Here is a 27,123-nt window from a genome sequence, read left to right on the forward strand (position 1 = left end):
TTATTTGAGTAAATTCCTCTGTTTTGTTTTTAGGATGTATATACAAAGACTATATCATTGTGGTCCTATATCAATAGTCAACTCGATGAATTCTCTAACCCCTTCTTCGTGAACTATGAGCACCACGTGCTGTACCCAGTTGCTAGCCTGAGTCATTTGGAATTATGGGTAAACTACTACGTACGATGGAATCCACGAATGCGACCTCAGGTATCTCTGTTTACTTCTTCACTTTCCAGAATCCCCACCCTCACCCTACTCCCCCAGCAGCCAGCTGGGCTAGCATTAAACCTCTCGCCACTCTGCCCTCTACCATTGAACCCCCCCCCCCCAAGTGTCCTGATGACTCCTCTAAGTGGCCTTTCAGGGGCTTCCTGGGCTCTGTGGGAGGTCCCCAGATTCAGGGTGGCACAGCAATGCCAAAAGCAAGCCAAAGTAGCTGTGGGTAGGAATCAGTGTCCCTGTGAAAAGGGGAAATGGTGTTAATACCTGAACTCTACACCTCCCCTGGACCATTTCCTCAGAGGCGGAGAGAAGTTCCAGGTCAGCTTGGGCACAATTGTTTGGGTGCAGACAGAATCCAACCCAGATGCACACTGAGGGAGAAGACTCTTTGGAAATGGCAAGTGTGCCTGAACTTGCAGGGGCTGGAGAAGTGGCCAGGCTTTGCTTACAATGCCACCTGAGAGGGCCTGGACTTCCCCAAGGCAGGAACTCCCAGCCCACCGTTGCCCATTCCTGCCCTGCGTCAGTTCTTTGCCAGGCTATTTTGGGGGCCGGGTGCCAAGGGACGACAGAAGGAGCTCCAAACCGGCTTTCTTCGGTGATTCAGCAGGGTTGAGAATCCACAGAATTTCTTCGGCATTCACAAGAAGCCTCCCAGAGCTGCTATTGGAAGGGAAACCAGTGCCCAAGCATCCTCAAACTACAGCACATGGGCCACATGCGGCTTGCCAAGGACATTTATCTGGCCCGCCGCCTGTATTTTGCCCTGTTTTTTTTTTTTTTCATCAAAATAAGATATGTGCAGCGGGCATAAGAATTTGTTCATAGTTTTTTGTTTTAAACTATAGTCCAACCCTCCAACTGCTCTGAGGGACAGTGAACTGTTTACAAAGTTTGAGGACCCTGCTGGTCAGTGTGCTCACAAGATCCGGACCTGACCCCGGCCCAGAGCACCTTCCCATCACAGCAGCACCCTCTGCCGGCGGGGTGTCTTGACACACATTCCCTGCCCTGGACTGCACACAATTCCCCAGGGCTGAGACCAGCTCTTTGCCAATGCTACTTGGCAGATGGGGCCTACGGAAGATGACAAGGACAATTGTGCCGTGATAGTGTTACAACCATACCATCTAGCTAGCGCATGCCCAGCCAGGGCGCTTTACACACGTGCTGCAGCTTAGCCGCCAGTGTGAGAAGCCACAACCAACTAAAGTTGATTGGGTGGCCAGATGGCACGTCATAGGGGTTTAGACTCTCCCCCAGGGACCATGGAATTCTCTTGGAAGCACACAGAATTGTCAGACAAGGCTCCTGTCATGTTCCAGATCTAGATCGCCTGTCAGAACGGATGGCAGTGGAGCATGGGGCGAGGTGCAGGTGAGCAGAACAGTGGGCTCCTGGCTCTGAGGAGGCCCATCAGGCCGCCCACTTACTTAGGGACCAGCTTGGCTTGTGCCACCCACGCTAGTGGCCCTAGGCTTGTGCCTATGCACTTACTGTACTGGAGGATACATTTCAGCCTGGAGGCATCTCTTTCTGCCGGCCATATTAGCCACAAGGTGTACCTGGGCCTGAACTGGTAGGGTCACGTGGTGGCCCCAAGGCCTACACAGTGAACAATATTCTCTTGTAGTGGTATCCCGTCCCCAGCTTCCCAGGGCCACCAGAGGCATATTCTTAGCCTGGTGGGCGCTGCTTCTACCCTGGCACACTCTGTCTTGCACCTATGGAGGGGCAGGGGTTAACTAGGGGAGTAGACAGTGAACCTCCCCCCCCACACACACACACCTCGTTTGTGCCCTTGGTGGCGGTCCCCATGTTGTCACAGGATGAAGTTGAACTTGGTGAGGAAGGAGCAGTGCACACATGGAGGACGCCACTGGGACGAATGGGCAGGGGGAGTGGAGGCCCAGGAGACAGAAAGTGGGGTGCCCAGTCTGACTTGTTATCTGCCTGGTGGGCAGTGACTGTAGATTAGGGGCACTCAGCATCTCGTGCTGTAGACAACCCAAGCTCCTTTGTCTAGAGCCGCCTGAGGGACCATTTAAAAAAAGCAGAGGGCCAAGGCCAAGCATAGTGGAGGGCCCATCCGGCAGGGAACGCCCCTGCTCTGCCTGCCTCTACGCCTGGTTCTGGCTTCAGGTACCCATATGCCATGCCCGCAGAACCTCACTCAAAGTTCAGTTGTGAAAAGTATGGGAGTGAGGACTCTGTGATGGGTTTGCACTTGGTGGTCTCTCTTGAGCCAGCCTGCCACCAGCTACCTTCTTCGGGAGAGTAGAAGCCCCACCCTTACCCCCAAAGGACCCTAGGCAGGCACCGCCCTCGTGGAAGGGGTCGCTGCACTTGGTAAATGACTGGCATGTGGCAGCATTGACTAACGCCATCTGAGCCCTGGGTCGAAATCGTGGTGTCAGTCCTCCCAGTGTCTCAAGGTTAAAACGTTGCCTTGAAAAACCAATAGAGCCACATTAAAGTAGACATCGCCACGCCTCTGACTCCTTAGTGACGTAAAGGGACAGAGTAGACCTGCTCTCTTAGCTTCCCGAGGCTGCCCATCTGGACGGAAGCAGGCTGGAACCTTTGTTGGGCTCAAACCCACCGCACCACCCGGGCCCAATGTTCCCACGTGACCAGTACCTCCACTCCCATGAACCTTTCCCGAAGGCTCAAGGCCAGACTAGGAGCAGACCAGTGTCACTGCGGCTGCACCCAGGGCCCCGCAGGAAGCAGGAGCACAAGCCCGGCCGCTCTGAGGCTCCAAGAAGCCAGTGGGTCCCAAGAAATGGTGTCTGTCCCCACTTACGTGAGAGGGCGGGGAGAGGCAAGTGTATTCCTGGCTCCTGGAAGGGGGTGTGGGGCACCGTGTTCGGGGAGATGACAAGGGTCAACTGTCCATGTACGGAAAGCCCCAGAGTCAAGCTCCTGAGACTAGCTCAAGCAGGCCTTCGATCCGGAAGAGAGCAGTGCGCTTGCGGGCACCTGGTCACTGAGCTGCCTGTCTCCCTGCAGATGCCAATCCACCAGAATCTCAAGGAGCTCCTGGCAGTGCGGACGGAGCTGCAGAAGCGGGTGGAGGACCTGCAGCGCGAGGTGGCCGCACGCTCCATCTCGTCATCCTCGGAGCGCGGCTCCTCACCTTCGCACGCGGCCAGCCCGCTTCACACGTCGGTCTGAGGCCTCCGGAGAGGGTCAGGCCAGCACCTCGCGGCCCCCAGACTACCCACCGCGGTGGCGGAGCTCATGGTCCAGGTTTCAGTCCCGTGGCCTCCAGCCACGGGCCACCCATTTGGCTGGCCGCCAATTCTGCCTGAGTCCCCGTGCCAGTGCATTTTGTTTCGTGAGCAGCCTGTTCTGTCGCCAACAGCTCAGCCCTGTGAGCCACCTCCTAAGGTCAGGCGGCTTTGGCGCCACTAGAGTGAAGGAGTGCAATACGCTGGGTAAAGGGCATTTTCCAGCCAGAAACCTTCCCTCCAAACCCCAACCCGCTTCCCACAGTGGCCGTCCTGGCTGCTTACAGCCCTGCCACAACCTGAGGACTGCTTCCCAGGCGCCGCCGCCTCCACCCCCGGCCTGCCTGCCCATTACTGCTGTGTACAGAGAGGGTATTTTTAAAAAAGAGAAACAAGCCTTTATTTTCCTATGCCCCTTTTTTATGTTTAGGATAGTCAGCCGGCTGGGAGAAACCGGTCCCTGAAACCTCCAGCCTGCTGGGGTAGGGGGTGAGGGGACGTCTGTAACCAGGCTGCCATCCTGCCACTTAAACTGGCCGGTGACCCTCTTGCTCTGGGACGGGAAACCCAAAGCCTCAGCCTGCCTTTGGTCAGAGCAGCGCTTTCAGCAGGCATACACATGGCGATGCCCAAGGCCGCCAATGTTCGAAGGTAGCCCCTGCTCCAAAGCAGAGTTTGACTGCCACGGGGCTCAGTCGCTCCTGCCGGAGTTAGAGTTTCCGGTAGTGATGGTGCCCTTGTTCCCAAAAACCCCACTGCCGGCAGGTTACACGCTCGCCCCTGTGCCAGGTCCTGCCACTCGGTACCGCCCTCCATCGTCTCAAATGCCTAGGTGCTTTGAAGTACTTGCGATTCACCTGGTTCCTGAGAACATGTTCTTCAAAAGAACTGTTTGCAGTGAATGCTTAGAACCTTCTATGAAATCAGGGATCCAGGCTTCCTGCTTCGGTCGTGTGCTTCCAAATCCTTAATGAATTGAACTGAGCTTCCAATTTGTGCTCCAAACACAAAATTAAAGTATATTCATTGATAGATTTGTTTTGTTTTGTCTTTGGGATACTGTGAAAAGCATTTTCTCGGCCAACTGCCCTCGTGTGGTGACAGCACAGAGGGAGCTAGCCTGCTGGGTCCGGCTGATGGGGCAGGGTCGCTGGGCACACAACCCCCCCCTCCCCCAACCAGGCTCGCTCCATGAGCATCCTAGGCCCTTGCAAGAACAACAGGGGTGGAGTTTGGGTGCCTACACCAGTCCTTTCTCTTGTGTATTCAAATGTACGAGAATGGAAAGCCCTCCCAGTTCAGGCTTTTTTAAAAAGCTGGTAGTCTCGTCTTTGCCTCATCTGATGCACTGTGTCGATCTCTAATTAAAATGATACTGTTTAAAGAAATGATACTGTTTGTTCCCAGGTGTGCTTTTTGTTTGTTTTTGCCATCTCTTTATAGTCATTCTGGGCGTGTTTTTCTCTGAAACAAAATATGGGGATCAGCCATTTCCTCCCAGCCCTGAACAACTCCTCTCCAGGAAGGGCCTGCACAGGTATGAGGAGCCCCGGAGCACGGTGGGGTAGGCACAGGTGGATTCAATTCACCAGCCAGCAGTCAGCTTCCAGGTCTGAAGTGCTGGAAACTGTGACATACAGAAAACACGGGAGACTCGGCTTGGGGGTGGGGATGCCCGAGCAAGCCTTGGGCCTTCCACTGCCAGGGTAGCTGGGGACTTTGCCCTTGATGGGGTGGAGGCTACATGGTGTCATACCATCTCCTGAAGCTCACTCTGAATGACTTCCATGTCCGTGACCTTCCACCCAACTGTGGCAGAGAGGGAGCAGGGGGAGGGGAAGGCGGCCTAGGCGATCCCTTGCCAGGCAGCTGTCAGCCCGAGCAGGCAAAGAAGCTAGGCTACAGGGCCGCTCCGTCAGTTGACTGGCTGAACAGAACTGCTTCTAAGGGTCACCTGGCAATTTGGGTTGACAGGTTTGATTTGGCTCCTGAGCACCCTCCAACCTTGCTAGGAAGCCTGACATCACTGCAGAGAACCTGGTCCGTGAGCCAAGCTGCAGGGCACCCTCAAACCTCTACCTAGAGTCTCCATGGGGCCCTGGCTTCCTCTCAAGACCAGGGACTAAGTTGGGTAGTCATGAGCCAGGGTTCCAGCTGCAGCTCAGCCACTTCCCAGCCTCCACCTGGGCAGCACTGGATCAATAGCTGGCCTTCTGGAGGCGACATTGGGCACACTCCTCTGCATGGCCAGATCTTATTGGCTGCCTACAATGAGCTGAAACGGGCCACCTCCACTAGCCTGTCATTAAGCTGCCCAATGAGGGGATCAAGTCATGACCACCACTTTTTCAGAAAAAGTCTTTTGACTAAGGAGTGGGCCCAGGTAGAATCCACACCACAGATTATTCTTGAGGACAAGGTGTCACCTGACATGGAAGTGCCTAACTTCTACCCCAGACTCTAGCCTGTTAACTCGACTTTGCTGCAAACACTGGGCAGGTCGCACGTCTCATGGAAACACACCCGACAGTCCAGCCCTTCTTCCTCAGAGAACCAGTTCCAACCCTGGACCCGAGTGGCTCATATGCCCAGAGCTCCTGCTTGGGGTGCCCAACTGGACCTGGTACCATACATACTGGACCTTTCTTCGTTCCTTTTCCTCCAAGTTATGCTGCTGTGGGCCTTCTGAAGTTCACTCCTTTTTGTTCCCCACCCTCTCAGCCCCCTAACTGGAAAGCGGAGTGCCCCAGGTGCCAGGAAGCAGGCTGATCTTCACGTGTGCATTTGCCAAGCTACCTTCTGTGTACCCAGGTTCTGGCAACCAGCTACACCAAGGGAGTTGGGGGAAGCCAGGAAGTGAGCCCTTGTCTAAGGCCATCCCCACTGAGCTAGCTTCCCACCCCGCAGCTGGATAGTGTCCAAGTCTTTACCATCAGATAAGCCTGATTGGCAGGCCAAAGGGGATACCTGGTTAATGGCCCCAGAGCCTGGGAAGCCCCAAGAGGCCAGAGTGGAGGGTGTTTTCAGGAGTCGACCCTAGAAGCAGCCTGGAGTCCCAGTGCTCTGACTGTTGTTTTCCACACCACCATTCACAGAAAAGTGCAGGGCACGCAGCATGGTAGCTGGGGTGAGAGGGGGAGACTATTTGGAGTCAGTGGTCCCCTTCAGAAGTTAGCGTGCTTCATCCCACTTCAGGCCTGCAAAGGAGCTACCTGGCAGTGTCCAGAAGCCTGCGGTGTACTGTCCCTAGGCCCCTAACCTCCTACTGACTGATCACTAGGAAGAGTCAAGGTGCAAGCCTCCAGCTGACACTGGAGCCACACAAAACATTCCAAGAGGCCAGCTGTGCTCCGTTTCAAACCAGATTGCTCCGGCTCTTGAGTTCCAATGTTTCCCACTGTTTGAATAGCCCAGAGTGCCCTTCGTCAGAGTTGTCGGTCAGGCAGCACAGCTAGTCTCCCTACATAATGTGTGTCAAGATCCAAGCAAGCACTCCCCTGCTGCCCCGAAAGTATTTGTGTTCAACCCCCGAGCATGCTGTTGGCGTCAATGCTCATTTTTGATATCTGTACTCTGGGTATTAAAATAAGAATAGATGAAGAGTGCATGGGCAGCCTAGCCTCCCCCAGCTCCCCTCCTACCCAGTCTACCCCGTATTAACATCAGTAGGTTTGAAAGACGAGGGCGCTGTGTGAAAATCGGCGTGATGCAACAAAGGGAGGACCATGTCCGATCACAAATGGAAGGATGACCCACATCGTTGGACAGGAGCCAAATGACATCATTATAGAACTGCCAAATGACATTATCATACACCTGCTAACCCACTGAGAACCTCAGCCTAGGCTACATGGACACCTAACCAGCCCCGCCAGCATGCCTCTCCTCTGGGACCTCACACCGCTATTGGGAGGAGAGCTTTTACTCATGTCGTTGATGTGAACTGTTGTCGGCTAAGGAGAGAGTTGGTAAGGAAGGAGTGGGATACAAAACTCATTCCCAATGTGTAAAGGAGTCCGGGCAGCACAAGTCCAGTCAGCCCCATGGAATGAGACGAGGCACGCCTGGGAGGCGGCTCCCCGCTGAACCAGAAGACTCATCATCTCCGAGAACAGGCTATCTCCAGGCACCTGTTGCCTCTGAAATCCTAGAACATCTTCGGATCAGCTCTCCAGACAGCCAGCACCTGTCATGCAAAATAAAACTGCCCCTCTGGGTGGTATGTGTGGGCACATGAGCATGCATATCCATGAGTGTGTGTGGCGGGGGGCACGACTTGGTGCTGACTGGGTATCTCCCTGCAGGGGCTCCAGGGACACTTCAAACACTGGCTGTCACTCCATCTAAAAGTTTTGAGGCCCTTGCCTTGGGCAGGCCCACCACGAAGAACTGAGCGAGCAGGTCTGTGAGGCACGCAGCCAAGTCTTCTTGTCCCCTAGCCCAGCTGTCCTCCCTCTTAGTGCTGGCTTCATGTCTCTGCAGAGCGAGCGCCCGATAGGCAGGCGGCCCACCCCATGCACCGGGCCGAGAAAGACAAGCAATGAGAAGCCAATGACGTTGACAGCAGCAGTGGGTTCAAAGGAAAGAAGGGCTGGGATGTAGGTAGGCTGCCTCAGATCCGGGGCTGCTCAGGCTGCTGGGGCGGTTCTGCCGACTGGGTCTGCAGTGCCTGATATTGCACTAGGGAAAAACAGAGGCCTGGTTAGGACACACAGATGGGTTTCTGCCTGGTCCAGAAGGGAGAAGCCAGACGTGAGTATTACTCCTCCACATTTGGCCTAGGGACTGTGGACACCTCCCTTGGACGCTGATCCCAGCCCCAGGGCCAACTGTGCTAAGTTTCCCAGGTCTGTCAAACTGGATCTTGTCCCAAGGCTGCTGACAGGGGACCTAAACAATAACAGTGACTCAGGCACTCGAACCCCATTTGGCCTGGCAGGTTTTAAGAGCAGAGAGGTGATTTCAATCCCATACTCTCCCGGCCCCTCAAGCCCCACTGCCCTTCTCGATCTCGCTCCAGGACCCTTCCCAGCCTGACCACCCTGGTCTCTCTGAGCTACGGGCACCTGAAAACCCTGCATGTGAGCCAAGGCCGAGCCATGCCAAGGCCAAACTCAGCCTGAGCCAGAGGTCCCTGGCTGTGAGGCGGTCTGCTCACCATGCGGCTCCTCGCACACGACGGCTTCCAGGTTCTCCCCCTTCGCATAGTCTGCATTGAGGCCCTCTGCAAGGCAGGGTAAAGGGCAGCATGAGCGACAGACATGGGTCCCCAGTGCCAGGGCCAGAGGGCATGTTGTCGGGAGCTCTCACTTCCTCCTTAGGAGCACCAGCAACATGCACCAAAGGCTTGGCCACTGGTTCCCCAAGGAGAGCAGTCACCCAGGCAGGGGTTGGATGGAGGGGCTCAAAGGCGGCCCAGGTGCCCAAGGACAGAATGGGAGCCAAGCAATGACTGATATATGTGAGCAAAGCCACCTGGAGGAGGCAGGCCAGCCCCCTGGAGGCAAGAGCAGCTGCTGTCCCTGTCCCTGATTGGGACTGACAGAAAACTCCTCTGCAGATGACATGCAGGCCACTAAGTGGGCCCAGGCTGGACAAAGGGCCCCACCCCCGGCATATGTCCCCTGGCACATAGGGACAGGATACCTTATCAGAGTGTAGTAGCTGTGCAGGCCCCTATAGGCCCAGGCCTATCCACCTTGCATGCTCCTCTTTCTGCCAGGGCTGCAGGCACCTCCTGGGAGCCAGCCCCTAGCAGCCCTACTGAGGGCACCAGGCTCACAATGCCCCCACCAGATGTGGGGGCGGCTCTTTGGCAGGGCTTCCTGGGAAGGAGCCCTGCCTGCTGGGGTCCCAGAGTTGGCCCATGGTGGGCACTTCCCTGTCTGCAGCTCAGCGAGCAACCACTACGGGGCATCTGAGTCCCAGACAGGCCACCCCTATGTATCTTGAAACTTAGTCCCTCAGGGCTGGGCCCCAAGGCTCTAATAGGCGGTTCTGGGGAAAGCTGAAAGCTGGCAGCAGTGGCAGCCAGGCAGGTGAGTGCCAGAGAAGGAGCAAGACAGGGTAGTGGCGGCAGCAGGCGGTGGACAGTGGGCATTGAGGCCAAAGCAGGAGGGAGGTCTGCCCATCTTTACCTTCACCATCCGCTGCATCTGAAGGCAAGACACAGAGTTGATGATGTGGCCACACATTCATTCCCCACCAGACACATGGACCTGGGCCTCAAAGCCCAGCTCCCAGCAGATGGGAAGGGACAAGAGACCAAGCCTCTGTGCTCAGTGCAAATTGCTCCCAGCTCCTCAGTGGACAAACCACACAGTCTGTCATGGGGCGGAGGATCCAGAGTATAGGGGGGGCAGACAGACATGGAGGCCACTCTCCCCAGGGTTGGCACAAAGGAGGGGCTGCCCGGGGGCCTCAAGGAAGACATTGTACCGCCAAGGCTGCTGGGAAGGGCAGGTGCCCTGACAGAAGTGAACCTGCAATGGGGCTCTGGCTGGCAGGAAGCATCCAGTGGGGGGTGCTGGCCCAGGATTGGCAGGGCGATGGGATGGGAAGGTGGGGCCAAAGAGGAGGGTCTGGCTCCAGGCCTGGGACCATGGAGGGGGGGGCAGGAGAGGTGAGCGTCCCAGGAGGTTCCAAGGAGAGGCAGAGGCACCCAGACAACCACTTCTAAAGTGTCAAAGAGACTGGCCACTAATCACTGGCCTCAGTGCACTGCCCAATGGGCCATGGGCCAAAGGCCTGTCCTTGGGTGAATCCTGAGCCAGTACATGAGTCCAGCAGCCCACCCAATCCGAAGGAAGGGCCCATCTCCCCGATCACTGGGCCTCACAAAAATGTGGCCCCTGGGAACTAGTGTCCTGGATGGTTACGGGCCACACCGCTGCCAGGACCCCACTTACGCTGGATGCGGAAGCAGAGCTTCTTCTGCTGATAAGAGATGTAGCTGGAGACGGCGCCGATCAGGGCCATGGCCAGAGCACTGGCTATGCCAGCCACGGTGCCCGTCTCAGTAGACATTCCTGGCCAAAGAGGGCGTCCGGGAAGGGAGGCAGAGAGACAGGATGAGATTCAAGTTTGGGTTCTGGTGGCTACCTCCCTTCCTTCCCCAGCCACAGAGTCCGTCTCGCCATCTCCCAACCCCTGACCCACTTAGGCTGCCTCCCTGGGGCTCTGTGCTTGGGGGCTCAGAAACCCACCAGACTCTGAGTCTTCGCTGCCACCGCCGCCACCGCCACCGCCGCCACCACCACCATAGTAGCCGCCACCTAGAGAGAGTAACAAAAAACTATTGTTGGCTAAGACCTATGACTACTCCTGTCGGGGCAGAAGGCCCTCTCCGCTGGAATTGATTCCCCTTCCGTCTTGTGGGCTGCAGCAGGCTGACCCTCCAGTGCCGCCTCTGGCTGGCAGATGCACCTCCCTTGAATCTCTTCCCCAAGAGAATGCACTTCTCGCCTCCGTCTGTCTGCCTGTCTGCACGTGGGGGCCTGCAGGCAGTTGGCAGGGACGCTTGCAGCCACCTCCAAGCATCCCCGTCCCCGGGACGGCCCCAACTGGTGGTGGTGGTGGTTCCTTTTTGACAGACGACAGACGAGAATGAGCACGGTTCACAGAGCCTCAGCCAGGGTCCTGCCTGCTGAGGTTTGCCTTGGGCTTTCCCGCCGCCTGCACGTGAACTCGCTTTACTTTCCGCTGGATCGCACTGTGGTCACGGGCCTTCCCTTCCGGGGCCAGCTGGGGCAGGGGAGCTCCCAAATGGTGTGGGGACCGAATCCTGCGGAGTGGGGTGCATGGAGGGGATGGTCTGACAGACAAGACACAAAATGCATCTGGGGGTGGATGCTCGGTAACTTTCACCCCAGCCACGATACAACGCCTTTTTGTTTGTTTGTTTGTTTCTTTCTTTCTTTCTTTCTTTACAAGGCTCTGACATCATCGGATGGGGAGTAGGAAAAGGTAGCGTGAGGAATGGAGACTTGACTGTGGGGGTTAGCACATCCACAGACACACGCACGCATACACACTGGTGAGCACGTAAAGCTGGGGCCATCTGCTTGAGGTCAGCGGATGTCTCCCCGGCCAGGGGCGGCTCGTGGTGCTGTACTTGTGATTCAAGATGGCACCCTTTCGGGAGAGGGTGGGAAGGGGAGACTGGAACTTCTGCCTCATTCCCAATGAGACAGGCGAGGAAGCTAAGGTGGAGGTTGGAACAGAGCATGCGTGGAGCCCATGATATCTCAAGACTACATTTCCCAGAATCCATTGCTATCTGCTGGAATTTACCAAGAATCTTTTGAAAAGGGACCCTTTTCAAAAGCTCAATGAGCATAAGGAGGGCCAGAAATAAGGACGTTGGCAGTCCGGGCTTGTGAGGTTTTCTTCCCCCTAGGAACTTCTAAATAAAAATTCTCTTGCTATGCTCAATGTCTTTCAAAAGTAAACCTTTCTCTTCATAAGGCAAGAACCTAATTCAGGTCACATTTGGCAAGCCTGGGGGTGGGGGGGGTGGGGATCACCATTCTTCACCATGATGGATGGACCGGAGTCTTACCCAGGCAAAAAGAGGAGTGGCCACCAGAATCTCTTGCAGTAACAACTGTCTACAAACGCCGCCCCCCCATTACCAAAAAAATATGTTGTTGAAAAGAGATGGTTTGATGGTTTGAAGAATTCTGAAAATCAATACTGGTGCACAGTGGGCCCCAGAGCAAACCCACTGCCACTAGAGTATGAGGGGGCAAGCCCCCCCAAAAAAACACTTAGTTTTTTTCAAAGCCATGTATTTTTCTTTTCTTTCTTTCTTTTTTTTTTTTTTAACAAAATAACCTTATCACCTTAAATGTACTCTCCATTACACTTAACACATTTGTCAAAACTGTGATTCCATTCTTGGAAACATTTTTCAAACTCATCTATTTGGATGGTTGACAGCACCTCCCGCGTTTTTTCTTCACCTCTTCTACATCATCAAATCACTGCCCATTCATGTCCCTCTTCATTCACGGAAACAAAAAAATCACTGCCCTTTCATGTCCCTCTGCATCCACGGAAACAAAAAAGTCTCACGGAGTGAGGTCAAGTGAGTCAAGTGTATGGGGCAAGAGAGGAATGCTGGGTTTTTGCCAAACACTGTCATGGTGGCAAAACCAGTCCTCTGTCTGTGACAAACCAGGCCTTTTTTGGTTGCACACTGTTATGCTATCTTTTCAGAACCTCTACACAGAAATCTTGATTAGCAGTCTGACTGGGTGGAATGAAATCCAAATGCACTATAAGTTGACATTTTCATCCGTTCAGGAAGTTCACAAACGTCTAGAATGAGGTTTGTCATCAACTGACATTTTATCTTTATTGAAATGAGAAAACCGCGTGTATACTTCAGTTCTCCCCATAGCGCTGTCCTCGTAAGCTGTGTTCAACATCACAACAGTTTCTGTGATATTTTTCTGGAGCAGGAAACAAAATTTCACAGCCACTCGCTGTTCTCTCAAATCGGCCATCACCAAAAAAAACAAGGTTTGAGCAAACACGCTTTCATGAAAAAATTCAGTGACCAGAGAACCCAGGAGCGAGTTTCCTGATGCTCATCTAGGGGAAAAATGTGTACTACAAAAGCACAGCTCTGCCCAGCGCAGCTCCGGTTTGGGGGTACCCCCTCACAGATGTTTAGATCCAGGGCACCCCCAACCCCACTGGGGTGGCTTTCTACTCCCGTAAAGAGCTACAGTCTTGAAATGCCACAGGGGCAGTTCTACCCATCCTATAGGGTTACTTGAGTTGGGATCGACTTAGTGGGAGTGAGTTTCTTTGAGTTTTTTTAAAACTGACACATTCTAGCCCCAAGAGTCCTAGCAGGGCTTAGTAAGCGGATGGCTGAGCTCCAAGGCTGAGCTTGAGCTTGAAGCAGAGGTGGGATTGTGCTTGCACAAAGCACGTCTGACTGAGGCTGTTCAATGACAGGATTTGGCTGGTGACTTACAAAACCAAAAGGGTTGTTGCCTGACAACCTCGGCCCATGGTGAGCAGCTCAGAAAGGTGGGCAGGAGTCACCCATCACGTGCATCACCATGGTGACATTGTCGCACATCACCACAGTCCCAGAAGGTGGGCTCTGAGTAATTGAACCTATTCTTCCTCTCATCTCCAGGTGGAGCAAAGCTGAGCTTGTAGTGCATTGAAGATACCAGGCGGGGGCGCACCAACATCAAACAAACTCAACAGCTCCAGCAGGGAAATTGGAGGGATTCCAGACCCTCTGACCTTCTGCATTTTCCAAAGATAACAAATGTGGGAAAACCGCGCCAACCCCCCACCCGGGGGGGACGAGGGAGGGACGGAGTGAGAGATAGAGAAACAGCAGTTGACAAATCAAAAGCGTGTGTGTGTGTGTGTGTGTGTGTGTGTGTGTGTGTGTGTGTAACAACAGTTGACAGATCAAAAGCCTGCTAGTTAAGTCTCTCTCGTGAATGGGAACAGTGAGGGTGGGGAGGAAAGTGACAAACGGAATTAGAACCCAAGGAACCAGAGCCAGCAGGCAACTGGGTCTGCGAAGGAGCCTGGAAAAAATTCAAAGAGAGGGAAGGAGAGCCAGAGTGGGCCCAGGAGGCAAGGTGATTAGTAACGGCAGATGTGTCAAGGGACTGGCCCAGGGCTGAAGAGAGGCGCCCTGGGGGCCACAGGCCAATTCTGGGGTGCCAGCCCCAGGGAAGGACATGGGGAGTTGAAACATGTTGGCCTTAAGTTCCACAAGGAAAGGGAGGGACAAATGGAGTTTCTGGGAAACAGGGCCAGGCAGGAAGGGGATGGGGCTTATTGCCATCCACTGATAAGAGACCATCACTGTCACCTATACCCAAGGAGTAGGTGTCATAGGTACCCAGTGTCAAATACATAAACACCCTTGTCTTGAAAAACTAAATAGTCAGCCAGGAACACACATATCTGGTAAATTAAAAGCCAGTTTCTTATATATGTTTATACCTCACTAGGAGGTTTTTAAAACAAGACGCTTATATATTTGAAATTTGCTATTCTTCACAGTGGGATTCCAACAAGGCCAGTGGAAATGTTTTCTTCTGAAAAGGGATCTATACCTGGCCCATTACTGAGTCTCTGTGCCTATTGCATCCACCTGAATTCTGTCTCTGCTGAAGCTCATCGTCTGCTTTACTGTGGTGTGTCCTTTGCTGGGGGCAGGTGTGTGTGTGTGTGTGTGTGTGTGTGTGTGTGTGTGTGTGTGTTTTCAGGACAAGGCCTGGGCACTCCAATGTGCTGATCACATCCACTCAGTACTCTGGGCAGGGAGCCCCTGCTACAGACACGTATGATGACAGCGGGGGTAATGGAACTGACACAAGCAGGTCCAATCCCAGCCTCATTAGAGCATTTCCTTGCTGAACCACGGACCTTTAATAAGGAAGAGCTGGCGTGTTGTTCAGGCCCTCCTCGAAGGCCTCACCATTTGGAAATAGCATTTGTCATGCAGGAGTAATTGGTAATCTGCTGGGTTTGCCCTTTAGCAACTCCTTCTCCTGGCACCTGACGCTGCCTGCAATGGGATGGGCGCTGCAGCATCCTGGCCCAGAGTAAACACTGCTTCCTGAGGCAGCCCAGGATCCCCGTGGCTCACTCATCCCAGGACACATGTGTCAGTCAGAACCAAAACAAGTCACAGCCAGAAGCTATACAAACCACAAGTTAGCAGCACGGTCAGGGCCCAGCGTAACTCCTGTGGTCCCATCGAAGATCAGGCTGACATTCCCTGCTCCCCGGGACTAGAAACCATTACATTTTGCGAGGAAGGCTCTGCATTGGCCTCCCAGACCCCGAGCGCACAGATCTGATCACGCACTTTCAGAAGCTGTGTTGGCAGTCATTTGGGTCTTTTAAGAAATTTTTCTCACCAAGAACTTCAGAATTTTGTTTGTCTCCCGATTGAATCAGTATAGATTGGTCTTGCTAGCTAAGATCCTCCTGGCTTGGGACTTTGCCTGGGTAATTATTCACAATGTGTGTGTGGGGGGGAGCCTGAGTTCACTGCGGGGTGGGGGAATCTGCACGCACCTGGTGGCAAAATGGTTCCACGTGGGACCGCTGACGCAAGGTGAGCACTTTGAAACCACCAGCCACTCCTTGGGAGAAGGGTGAGGCTGTCTACTCCCGTAGAGCTGCAGTCTCAGAAACCCCCCAGGGGTCGCTCTACCCTGTCCGATAGGGTCCCTCAGCCTCGATGGCAGTACGCAGGAGTTTGTCCTCCTTGCTTTTCATTCTTCAGTTTTCTGTCATGCACATAGTTTTAAAGTTTTCCATGAAAAAATGTGATTTTAATAACCTGCAGAGCCCCCGCTGTTTGTAGAATAAAAATGACCTGTTGACATTTTAAAAACCAGTCTGGCCTTGAAGCACATGTGGCTGATGGGGACAGACTGAGAGGGGGTGGGCTGTGGGGGTTCTTTGTGGTGCTGGAGCAATTCTATACGTTTCTCTCTCTCTCTCTCTCTCTCTCTCTCTCTCACACACACACACACACACACACACGCACACACACAATCGGAGAGCATGTGGAATCTGAAGAAAGGGAACTACAGTTTGCACCTGAGCTAACAGGAGTGGCCCAACGCCAGGCTCTGAGTGGGGACCATTGACCATGGCTAAGGGAGAAGGGGACCCAGGAGCTCTTGTAAACAACCCCTCCAACTTCTTTGGAGTCAAACTAGTGACGGTCCATGGGCTGTGAGTGAAATCAGGGCCCAACTGTGTCTTTAAGAATTTGTAGGCAAGTCAGAACAGGTGCACACTATATTTCATTAGCTTCAGTGTTAGCGTCAATGTTGTTAGTGTTAAAGTTAGGGAAAGGGTGAGGGTGAGGGGAAGGGGAAGGGGAAGGGAAGGGGAAGGGGTTGGGCAGGGAAGGCAGGGAGCCCTGGTGGCACTGCCAGATAAGTACTGAACTGCTAACCACAAGGTCAGTGGTTCAAGCCCGCCAGCTTCTCTGACTGAGAAACGCGAGAGGGTCTGCTCCTGTAAAAAATTACCATCTTACCATCTCAGACACCCAACACAGGCTTTCTAAAACAACACCAGCATTGGTCAGTAGTGCAAGGATCCCTGGTGGCAAAGTGGTTAAAGTGGGAGACCCACCTACTGCTCCACATGAGCAAGGTGTGGCTGTCCACCCTATATACAGCCTACAGCCTCCGGAGCCCAAGGCAGCGTGACAACAGTGGGGTGGGCTTCGTTCAAGAAGAGCCCTGGGCTCTGTGGTCAAAGCACTCCTCAGGAGACAGATGAAGCGGTCTGCTCATGTAAAACCCCATGGGGCAGGCCTGCCCTGCCCGAAAGGGTCGGAGCTATACATCGAAATCAGTTAAAGGACAGGGTTTGGGTCTGGGGTCAGTGCACGTGCAGCAGGTAGAGGGGATGAAGATGACAGATTTGGGGGAGTCAGAGTTGGTTCAGTCATTTCAAGTCACTCACTGACATCGAGTCACTTTTGACTCATAGCTACCCTATAGGATAGGGTCCAACTGCCCTATGGGTTTCTGAGACTGTAACTTTATGGGAAGAAAGCCTTGTCTTTCTCATGCAGAACAGCTGGTGGCTTCGAATTGCTGGTCTTGCAATGAGCAGCCCAAAGCACAACTACCACAGCACCAGTTTTCCTTAATCAGAGTGCATGACATGACGTACATTTACGTAACATTAAAGGGCAAGAACGAGTTGTTCATAAGTTGGAACTTCCTGTATTTCAAATAAAACCCACCCACTGTCATGGGATTCCTCTCCATTCCGAGGGACCCTCTAGGACAGAGTCACTGTGGGTGGGGGGACAGGCTGCCCCTCCTTTCTCCCACAGAGCAGCTGGTACACTTGAACTACTGACCTTGTGGTTAGTAGTTCAATGCTTACTCCCCAGCACCACCAGGGCTCCTTGATAATAAAAGGGTATATTCAAAAAGAAGCAACTTGGGTTATGGATGAAACTGTCCCCTAGAAAGTAAAGGGACCGTTACTTGAAAATCGAGTCGGACTAGAATAGCTTGGTTTGAAGTCTACTTCAGTGATGTCTTACACGCCCTGCGAGGACTCATCTAGAAGCAGTCAATGAAGGCCAAGGACTACTGGCAAATGCTAGAATCTACAAAAGAGGCCTGGCACAGAATAGCTGGCATGGCCTGGACTGGAATCCTGACTGCCTGCCTCCAGACCTGGGAGACAATACATTTCTCTTCTTTAATTCATGATCGAATTATTTTGGTCAGATTTTGAATTCCAATGGAAGTGAATCCCCACAGAATACATGCTAAAGCACTGTGTCTTTAAACGTTTCCATCAGGGCTGGTGGACTTCAGTCAATGTCATGCATATTATGGACACTCTGGTGGCAGAGTAGGTAGTGGAGCTTGACCAAAAATGTGAATCTTAGCAAATTGATTTTATTTCGTGAAACGTTCTAAAGCACAGGGTAACCCAATAGACTGATCTTGCTGTACAGAAGCCTAAAGAGCAAAAGGTGTCCCCAACCACCCCACCTGCGGTCGTTACATCATTTCACGTCACCTGGAAGATATATATTAGTGAAGGGGTGGTATTCTACCTGTCAGTCTGATCACAGCCTGAGGGTGCCTCCTTGTGGGCACGGCCCTCTCATGAGGAAGGACCGGAGCACCTCTCCCTCTCTCTCTGCCTTCACTTTCCTGCTCGCTGGCCAGCCCAAGAGCTGCCACCGCATTGGTCCACATGTGAGCACCCACCAGCCTATGATCTTCCTGCATTCTGCATTATTGCATGTTGCTGAAGTGAGTCTGAAGAGGGATGTATCGGATTACAGACTTGAGATTGGCTGGGCTAGGATGTTTTCTCGATACATAATTACTTCTTGATATATAGCTGTTTCTTATACATAGATGAGTGTCGCTACATTTGTTTCCCTAATCAACCGGGCCTAACACTGTGCCTCATTCACTCAGTCACCTCTCAACAGAGCAGCGTGTCACCAATGAGCTGCCCTCTGTTGCACTGAGCTATGCAAGTCTCTGTCTGCCCTGATGGCAGCACGTGAGATATGTGGGGAAAGAGCCTCTCAAGAAAGTCCAGGCAGATGTGCCATGTGGTACTGCACTGATGTATTCCATGCCTTCAGCCACAGGGAACTAAGACGTGGGTGCCACGGGCCCTCTAAGAAGTGCTTCTATCAGGGTGAGCTTCGCAGCTCCCATCCCAGGAACCAAAGACTCCCAGTGAGTCACCAGGCTCTTCCGTAACCAAACCTGGCACTGCCTCAGCACCTGGAATTGCCTGGCTCCAAGTACAGGCTGGAATGCTGCAGACATTCCCTCTTCCCAGAGGCTTAGGGAACAGCTCCCTGCCCCCAGGGCACTGATAGCAGCGCCACCCCTTCCGCCCAGGGTGAGGGCAGTGTTGGGAGGAAGTCACAGGCCAGCCTACCTCTATTCCGGTCGGGTTTGTAGTCACCACCCAGCACCTCTTCCAGTTCCTTGTCAGAAAAACCTGCAGAAAACAAAAACGCAGTTGATCCTTGAACAAGTCAGGGGCTTGGGATGCCAACTTCAGGTGCAGTCACGGGGTCCACATGTGCTTTACAGCTGGCCCTCAAACAACTCCTATTTAAACTGCGTGGGCCAACTTTCATGCAGTGCTGAGTTCAAGTACAACGACTTGGCACTTCTAGAGCAGCTACTTCCAACCACGACATTAAACCTAACCCCAAACTCACTGCTATCAAGTCAGTTCCGATGCCTAATGACTCTACAGCACAGGGTGGAACGGCCCCTGTGGGCTTCTGAGACTGTCACACTCTCTTCAGTAAGGGAAAGCTCTGTGTCTCCCATGGAGCAGCTGGTGGTTTCAAACTGCTGACTTTCTGGTTAGCCACCAGGGCTCCTAGCCATCACACTAGGGCTGAGCCAATTAACCGTTGGACTTACTGTAGCCATCTAGTTTTTAAGTGGTCACTTTGTATGGCCTGTGAATGGTTCCTCACCCCAGCTCTCGAGGCAGTGTCCACCCGGAGGTGCTGGTGCTGAGTGTCCCAGCGTTTGAAGCGGACACTCGCTACCCTTGAGCTGACCCTGACCACAAGAGCCCTAGTTTAAAAAGTCCTCTTACAAGTGGGCCCATGGAGTTCAAACCTGTGGTTTTCAGGGGTCAACGATATACAATTCACTTACCCCCAAAAAAGGAACATTGTACAAGAACAAGGCTATTGTGTTAATGTTGCTCAAAAAAAAGTAACTGTCAGCTTCATGAGAAAATGTCCTGGAAGAACGCTGTGGGCAGAATTCTAAGAGGGTCTCCAAGAGTTCTGCCCACTGATGATTAGGCCGATTTTCCAGAGCTTCAAAATGGTTCGTTCTGGTTTGTTCCCCTGCTAAGAATTTGCCTCTCTCCCCAGGTGAATCTGGAGTGGAAAGGTAATTTCTCAGGAGGAGGTCAAACTAGAAAGAACCAGTTTGCATCTCTATTAGACATCAAAGGTGAAAGGATGTAGCAGATGTAATGGAGAAGGGTTCCATTGCTGACTTCAGAGGAAACAGTTTCTGAAAACCTAATGAGAAGCTTTGAAATATTGTCAGACACTGAGGGCCTAGAATGGAAGCAGAACTTTGCCGGAGGATGGGCCCCTCGGATCGAAGGACTCTGAAGAAGTGACTGAGAAGGAGCTGATTTCTGGAGTGGAGTCCACCACACTGATGTGACGAGGGTAGAGCCTTCAGAGTCTTCATTTGCTGAAGGGGCACAACTCCAGGTAAGGAGAAACAGCTGCAAACATCAGCTAATGATCAGAACTTGAAATGTGCTAAGCATGAACCGAGGAAAATTGGAAGTCATCAAAAATGAAATGGAACGCATAAAAATTGATATCCTAGGCATATAAAACTGAAATGGACTGGTACTGGCCATTTTTTTAATCCAAAAATCACACGATTTACTATGCCAGGAAAGGCACAATCAAGAGGAATGGCTTGGCATTCATTGGCAAAAAGGACATTACAAAATCCATCTTGAAGTACAATGCTGTTTGTGATAGGATTGCATGTATCCACCTTCAAGGAAAACCGATCGATGCAACTATTTAAATTTATGCACCAACCACAAAAGCTAATGATGAAGAAATTCAAGAATTGAACCACCGTCTTCAGCCTGAAGTGGATAAAACATGCAATGGGATGCATTGATAATTTTTGGCAACTGGAATCCAAATGTTGGAAAGAAAGAGGAAGGCATAGTAACTGGAAAATAAGATCTCGGTGACAGAAATGAAGCTAGAGGTGGTACGATAGAATTTTGCAACACCAATGACTTGTTCGTTGAAATATATCTTACCGAATTAAACACTGGCTATACACATGGACATCTCCAGATGGAATCCACAAAAATTAAATTGACTACATCTGTGGAAAGAGACGATGGAAAAGCTCAACATCAGCAGCTGATTGTAAGAACCCATCAATTGTGCATATAAGTACAGGTTGAAGCTGTAGAAAATTAAAACAAGTCCATGAGAGCCAAAATATGACCTTGACTCTATCCCACCTGAATATCAAGAATATCTCAATAACAAATTTGGCGCATTGAACATGACTCACAGAAGACCTGATGAGCTCTAGGATGACATCAAGAACATCATTAATGAAGAAAGCAAAAGGTCATTTTTTTAAAAAGGAAAAAAGAAAGGATCAAAGTGGATGTCAGAATAGAGACCCTGAACCTTGCTCTTAATGATAGAGTAAGTAAGGCAAATAGAAGAAAGGATGAAGCCAAAGAGCTGCAGAGACTTTCAAAGGACATAATGAGAAGACAAAGTCAAATATGATGAAATGTGCAAAGACTTAGAATTAGAGAAACAAAAAGGAAAGAACACGCTCAGCATATCAGAAGCTGAAAGAATTCAAGAGAAAATTCAAGCCCTGAGTTGAATTATTGAAAGATTATGCGGGTAAAATACTGAACGATGCTGCAAACACCAAAAGAAGACGGAAAGAATACACAGTCATTGTACCAAAAAGAACTGGTCGACATGCTACCATTTCAGGAGAGAGCATATGAGCAAGAACCCATGATGCCAAAGGAAGATAGATGGTCAAGCAACACTGAAAGCCTTAGCCAAAAACAAGGCTCCAGGAATTGATGGGATAGCAATTGAAATGTTTCAACATACTGATGAAGCCCTGGAAGCACTTACTAATCTACACCAGGGAATTGGGAAGACAGCTACTTGGTCCAGTGGCAGGAAGAGATCCATATTTGTATCCATTCCAAAGAAAGTTGACCCAACAGAATGCTCAAATCATAGAGCAATAGCATTGATATAACAGGCAAGTACAATTTTGTTGAAGATCATGCAACAATGGTTGCAGCAGTCCACAGACAGAGAACTGCCAGAGGTTCAGGCCGGATTCAAAAGAGGAAGTGGCACAAGGCATATCACTGCTGATGTCAGATGGATCTTGACTCAAAGCAGAGAATACCAGGAAGCTATTTACTTGTGTTTCATTGACTATGCCAAGGCATTCAACTGTGTGGAGCAGGGGTTCTCATTTTTAACAGGGGCCAGTTCACTGTCCCTCAGACTCGTTGGAGGGCCGGACTATAGTTTTTTTTAAAAAAGGCTATGAACAAAATCTTATGCACACTGCGCATATCTTATTTTGAAGTAAAAAAACAAACAGGGCAAAACCCCCAGAGGGCCAGATAAATGTCCTTGGTGGGCCACATGTGGCCCTCAGGCCGTAGTCTGAGGACGCCTGGTGTGGACCATATAAAGTGTGGATGCCCTTGAGAAGAATGGGGATTCCAGAACACTTCATTGTCCTCATCTGAAACTTATACATGGATCAAGAGGCAGTTGTACAAACAGAACAAGGTGAAATCTCAGGAAAGGTGTATGCCGGGGTTGTAGCCTATGACCGTATTTGTTCAATCTGTATGCTGAGCAAATAAAGAAGCTGGATTCTATGATGCATGTGGCTTCAGGATTGGAGGGAGACTTATTAACAAGCTGCAATAAGCTGATGACTCAACCTTGCTTGCTAACAGTGAAGAGGACTTGAGCCACTTGCAGATGAAGATCAAGCATTGCAGCCTGCAGTGTGGATTACAACTCAATGTCAAGAAGACCCAAATCCTCACAATGGATTCTGCCTTGCTTGGAGCTACAATCAATGCTCAAGAAAGCAGCAGTCAGATCAAAAGACAAGTTGCTTTCTCCACAAGGACTCTTTAGAATATCACAAAGCAAAGAATAGGGTGCGCCTGACTGGAGCCAAGCTATTTTGATTGGATCCTAAGCATGTAAAAGCTGGACCCTGAATAAGGAAGACTGAAGAAGAACCGATGCATTTGAATTGTGGTGCAGGTGAAGAACATTGAAAATAACATGGATTGCTAAAAAGACAAACAACTCTGTCTTGGAACAAGTATGGTCATAGTGCTCCTTACACGCAAGATGACTTCTTCTGTGATTGGACATGTTGTCAGGAGAGACCAGTGGAGGACATCATGCTGGTTAAGGTGGAGGGGCAGCAAAAGAAAGGAAGGCCCACAATGAGACGGATTGATTGACACTGTAGCTGCTACAATGAACTCAAGAAGAGAATGATTGTGAGGTTGACACAAGACAGTGTGGTGTTCTGTTCTGCTGTGCATAAGGTTGCTATGGGTTGGAACTGACTCAGTGGCACCTAACAACAAGAACAACAATGAAGGTACCAAAGCAGTTTGCCTTTGAGTCCATCCCAAGAGAGATTATCTTGGGTGGGCCTGGCTTAACTAGGTGAGTCATTTAAAAGTAGGCTTACCCCTTCCCTTCTCCTTCTTCATTTCCCTAAACCCTCTTTCTCCCACTCTGCTACTCTTGAAGAAGCTGACAGACAAAGGTTCTACAGTCGCAAGCAAGTGAGTTTGGGAAGAACACCCCGACCTTCTGATGAACCCCCAACCCTGGCCTCAGAGACATTGCGCAGAGCCCCCAGCTCAGCATCCCTGCTCTGCTGACCTAAGAAAGGGTTTAAAAGGGTTAATGGGTCAGGGGTGCAGTGATGTGTTATACAGCAATAGAAGGCCTACACAAAAAGGCAGAACAAAAGAATTTTATGATAGCTTTACCCTTGAGTGCATAGCTCTGAACATTCTGTGTTAACTGGATAGCATAGGAAGAAAGACCTGGCCACTTCAAAAATACCCAATAATAACAATGAACGTGGGGTTGCCAGGAGTTGGAGTCAACAGCAACTCTTATTTATTATTATTATTATCATTGGAGTGCAGCAAAATCAGGCCAGTATTGCAGATAAATACTAGCTATGTGGTTTGGAAAATCAGAAAAATTTTCTCTTTAAAAGGAATGCCGTGAGCCTGTCACTGGAAGAACAATGAAATAATGGACACTGTGAATGCTGAACAATGTGTATCTGGCCCCATACATCTTTCAGTAAAGATATTAGTCACTGTGAGCTGCCGACCTCAGAACTGGATTGTACCAGGCTCCAATGGCTGAATATTTCTATCAATGATTCTAGAGCAGATTCCTGATCAAAACAGGGGAGGAGGGCAGATGTTGAACAGAATTTCAAAATCTAGAGAACTCCACTTTCTTCCACGTCGCCCATTCCAGGGCTCAACTGAAATTTGTTCTGCTTCACTCAAAACTTGAACCACTCAAAGACTTCCAATCTGTCACAAGTACATTCCAACGGCCAAAACTGAACTAATTAGAATCAGTAGGAGCCCTGGTTTCTGCTCCTGGAGTAGAGAGACTTAAGAAAAGGAGGTGCGAACAGCCATACAACTCAACAAATATCATCGATGTTACAAAACCTCTCACATTGATGTACGCTTTGCTGGCAAATCTCAACAAGAACAGCAAATGAACATAAACCAATATGACTTTTAGAAACTCAACACATTTCAGGCTGCCCGTGTTTTCCAGTTGTCCAGTGTAAGATGCTCCAAAGTGGAGAATGAGCATGAGGTCTCTTCAAAGGGCCAGAGAGTCCAATGGGTTTAGTGGAACCGAGTACAGAAAAGGCAATCACATGGTGTCCCATTCCACGCTGTGTCACTTGTTGAGTCTGGAGTCCTATCCGAGATGAAAGTCCCCACGGACTGCAAAGACCTTTTAGAACAGCTTCCCCTCGTCCACCTGCTTATTTAAGCCCAGAACAACATAGCCCACGATTGACAGCAAGAGGAGATGGGAGAACCCAGCTTTTCCATGAAGACAGACATGACTGACATTGACAAAGATGTACAACAAAACCATGCCGCTCACTCAATTTGCTGTTGTCTTCCCATAACATGCTATCTATGTTAATATGTATAGATGTATTGTTGATGATGTCAAATGAATTCATAGATATGTCAAGATTTTCTGTTACAAGGTCTAATATTCTAAGTATAACTAGAATCGTGTGACCTGCAACAGGGAATCCAGGATAGATAAGCCCACCAGGGCCAACAGTGAGAGCAGAGATACCAGGAGGATTAGGGAAAGGTGGGGGGAGAAAGGGGGAATCGAGCACAAAGATCAACCTATAACCCCCTCTCAGGGGGACAAACAACAGACAAGTGGGTGAGGGGTGACGGAGGATAATGTAAGATATGAAAATAATAATCTATAACTTATCAAGGGTTCATGAGGGAGGGCAGGTGGAGGAAGGAGGGGGAAGAAATGGGGAGCTGATATCAGGGACTCAACTGGGAAGAGAATGCTTTGAAAATGATGATGGCAGCATATGTGCAAGTGTGCTCGACACACTGGATGAATGTATGGATTGTGATAAGAGATGTAAGCGTCCCCCAAAAGAGTATTTAATAAACAAAAACAAAAAGTCTGTCTTAGGGACCCAGGGACGTGGATCAAGAACCATTGGTGGTTGTCACTGACCTCCTTCTCCAACACTTGGCCTCCTGTGACCATCATCTGGGTCATTGCGATCATCCAAAGCATCCTCCAAGTTAAAGTCTTCTACACATAAAGGAGACAGGTGATTGGTAAAACAGCACACAGCTCATCTGGACGCCTCCCCCGACCCCCCACGAGGGAGCACCCAGCCTTTCCGTCCTGCCCTCCACGGGCAGCCAGTTACCTGGAAGGTTGGCGGGAGCTTTGGTGGCTACAGGTGCCCTGGTAAAAGGACCCCATCGGTCTAAAAGCGAGGAAAGACAAAGGGTGCACAGGAGGTGACAAGCCAGACTACCACTCCACGGCTCCCGGGCGTCTGGAATGGCCCTGCCAAAGCATCCCTTGGGGCAGGATAGCAAAGAAGGATGTAAACAGTTCCAGCAGACAGGTTCAGTTCCCTTTGGGGGGGGGAGGGCTGACTGGGAGCTGGAGCAAGGGAGCTGGGGGATGACCATGCGACCAGGGAAGTCCAGAGGTCAGGCAAAGCCCTGGAGAGCTCGCAGCCTGTTGTCCTCCATTACCAGCCAGGAACTGTGCCCAAGGAACACTGCCAGGGGATATACTGGAGCTCTCGGTGGCGCAAGGAGTTGGCTAGAAAATCAACAGTGTCACAATGAAACCCCACCACCACTGCCCAATACAGAATGGTCCCTAAAGGTGTGGCTGCTGTAGTGAACAGCAGGCCTTCGTGCAGAGCAAGACAGCACACTGTGGCTCTTCGATGGCTCTGTTCTGAGCAACAAGTCTGTGTTGTGACTGTGCCTACCACCAGAGGTCACAGCAAGAGAGGGCATTAAAGGAGTTGGGACAAGCTGAGCCATTGCATGTAGCAAGCAAGAAATGATAAGGGGATTCCCCAAATTGTCCCTAGCCATTTATAAGGCATTACCTGTCTTTCTTGGATAGGTCCTTGGTGTTGTCTTGGTATCAAAGAAATGCACACTTGGATCATCTGCAAAGAGAGTGTAGACATTAGTCAGCTCATGAAAGGTGCTCAGAGTCATAAGCCAGCCCAAATCCACTGCCATCGTGTCTAGTGAAAAAGAAGCAAGATCTCTAGTCAGTAGCCACAGGGACTTCCACCTTCAGAAATTAGAGAAAAACCAACAACAACAACGAATGAAACCACAGAGAGAGAGAGAGAGAGAGAGAGAAGCAAGGAAGTAGCAAATGTTGGAGCAGAGATCAGTAAAACAGATCTGAAAAGCAATAGAGAAAACCAACAAAACCAAAAGCTGATTAGTAGAAAAGATCACCAAGATGGACAAACCTTTAGAATACTCAGCAAGAAAAGAACACCCCCCCCCCCCCAATGACGAAAGTCAAGAACGCAGGTCAGCACATTACTAATGGCTTGGCGGAGATGAAAAGGAAGCGATGGCAAGGCAGAGGCGAAGTATCTGCCGACAACTGACACCACTTAGAGCACGCCAGCAAATGCCTGGGAAGACACACACTATTGCCACTGTTTCAGGAAGGAGCAGAAACTCTGGCTATACTGATAACAAGTAAAGAAATCAAGTCAGGAGTCCAAAATTGTCTGATAAAGAAATGTCCAGGACCACAGACAGCTTCACTGAACATTTCCCGGAGAATTGATGCTGATCCTTGTCAAATTCTTCCAAGGGCTAGAATAGAAGATAATGTTTCCTTACTCATTCTATGAGGCCAACATGACCCTGGTACCCAAATCAAAGACAGGACATGAAAAGGAACTGCACATCCCTCCTC

At 50.9% G+C, this 27,123-nt stretch overlaps 2 protein-coding genes across 6 annotated transcripts in view; one reads left to right on the plus strand and one right to left on the minus strand.

Annotated features, from left to right (window-relative positions):
* MTMR1 (myotubularin related protein 1) overlaps positions 1-4,848 on the plus strand; it is a 47,499-nt gene extending 42,651 nt beyond the window's left edge. For both annotated transcript variants that reach the window (XM_075538741.1, XM_075538742.1), the window contains 2 exons: positions 34-210; positions 3,238-4,848. In XM_075538741.1, the coding sequence (XP_075394856.1) occupies positions 34-210; positions 3,238-3,402 (342 nt within the window). In that variant the 3' untranslated portion in view covers positions 3,403-4,848. The remainder of the gene's footprint in view (positions 1-33; positions 211-3,237) is intronic.
* Positions 4,849-4,871: 23 nt separating this feature from the next.
* Positions 4,872-27,123, minus strand: part of CD99L2 (CD99 molecule like 2) — a 62,145-nt gene continuing 39,893 nt past the window's right edge. The window contains exons 2-10 of one of the 4 annotated variants that reach the window (XM_075538744.1): positions 26,282-26,344; positions 25,577-25,636; positions 25,375-25,452; positions 18,915-18,977; positions 10,664-10,732; positions 10,367-10,486; positions 9,596-9,613; positions 8,617-8,682; positions 4,872-8,138 (exon numbers count right to left, since the gene is read on the minus strand). In XM_075538744.1, the coding sequence (XP_075394859.1) occupies positions 8,071-8,138; positions 8,617-8,682; positions 9,596-9,613; positions 10,367-10,486; positions 10,664-10,732; positions 18,915-18,977; positions 25,375-25,452; positions 25,577-25,636; positions 26,282-26,344 (605 nt within the window). In that variant the 3' untranslated portion in view covers positions 4,872-8,070. Of the gene's footprint in view, positions 8,139-8,616; positions 8,683-9,595; positions 9,614-10,366; positions 10,487-10,663; positions 10,733-18,914; positions 18,978-25,374; positions 25,456-25,576; positions 25,637-26,281; positions 26,345-27,123 lie in introns of all 4 variants that reach the window. The other 3 variants (XM_075538743.1, XM_075538746.1, XM_075538745.1) reach the window with 3 other exon arrangements.

This window comes from Tenrec ecaudatus, chromosome X (assembly GCF_050624435.1).
Source record: "Tenrec ecaudatus isolate mTenEca1 chromosome X, mTenEca1.hap1, whole genome shotgun sequence".
Lineage (NCBI taxonomy): Eukaryota > Metazoa > Chordata > Mammalia > Afrosoricida > Tenrecidae > Tenrec > Tenrec ecaudatus.